Below are 229 nucleotides of genomic sequence, written 5' to 3'. Positions count from 1 at the left end.
CCTTCGGGGAGAATAAAATGGGGCAGCTGGGGCTGGGGAACCAGACGGACGCCGTGCCCAGCCCTACGCAGGTATCGCCCTTCCTTTTCCCTGTTTTTTTGGGGTGAAAACCCAGCAGATTTGGGTGAAAACCCCAGCAGAATTGATTTTCTCATTGACACAACCCCCTGGCAGAACCCAAACCCCTCGAGGGCGCAGGAGCATCCCTGCACGGGGCGGGGGGTCACCG

General features: G+C 59.4%; 1 protein-coding gene across 1 annotated transcript in view; it reads left to right on the top strand.

Moving 5' to 3' along the window:
- RCC2 (regulator of chromosome condensation 2) overlaps window positions 1-71 on the top strand; it is a gene marked incomplete at both ends in the record, with an annotated part of 1,895 nt that extends 1,824 nt beyond the window's left edge. Inside the window, one exon of the mRNA XM_010150306.1 lies at window positions 1-71. This exon is cut by the window's left edge and continues 8 nt beyond it. Coding sequence (XP_010148608.1) covers window positions 1-71 — 71 coding nt within the window.
- Window positions 72-229: the final 158 nt, after the last annotated feature.

Source organism: Eurypyga helias, unplaced genomic scaffold (genome assembly GCF_000690775.1).
Source record: "Eurypyga helias isolate BGI_N326 unplaced genomic scaffold, ASM69077v1 scaffold33794, whole genome shotgun sequence".
In the NCBI taxonomy this organism is placed as follows: domain Eukaryota; kingdom Metazoa; phylum Chordata; class Aves; order Eurypygiformes; family Eurypygidae; genus Eurypyga; species Eurypyga helias.
This window is presented reverse-complemented; position numbering and strand designations above follow the sequence as displayed.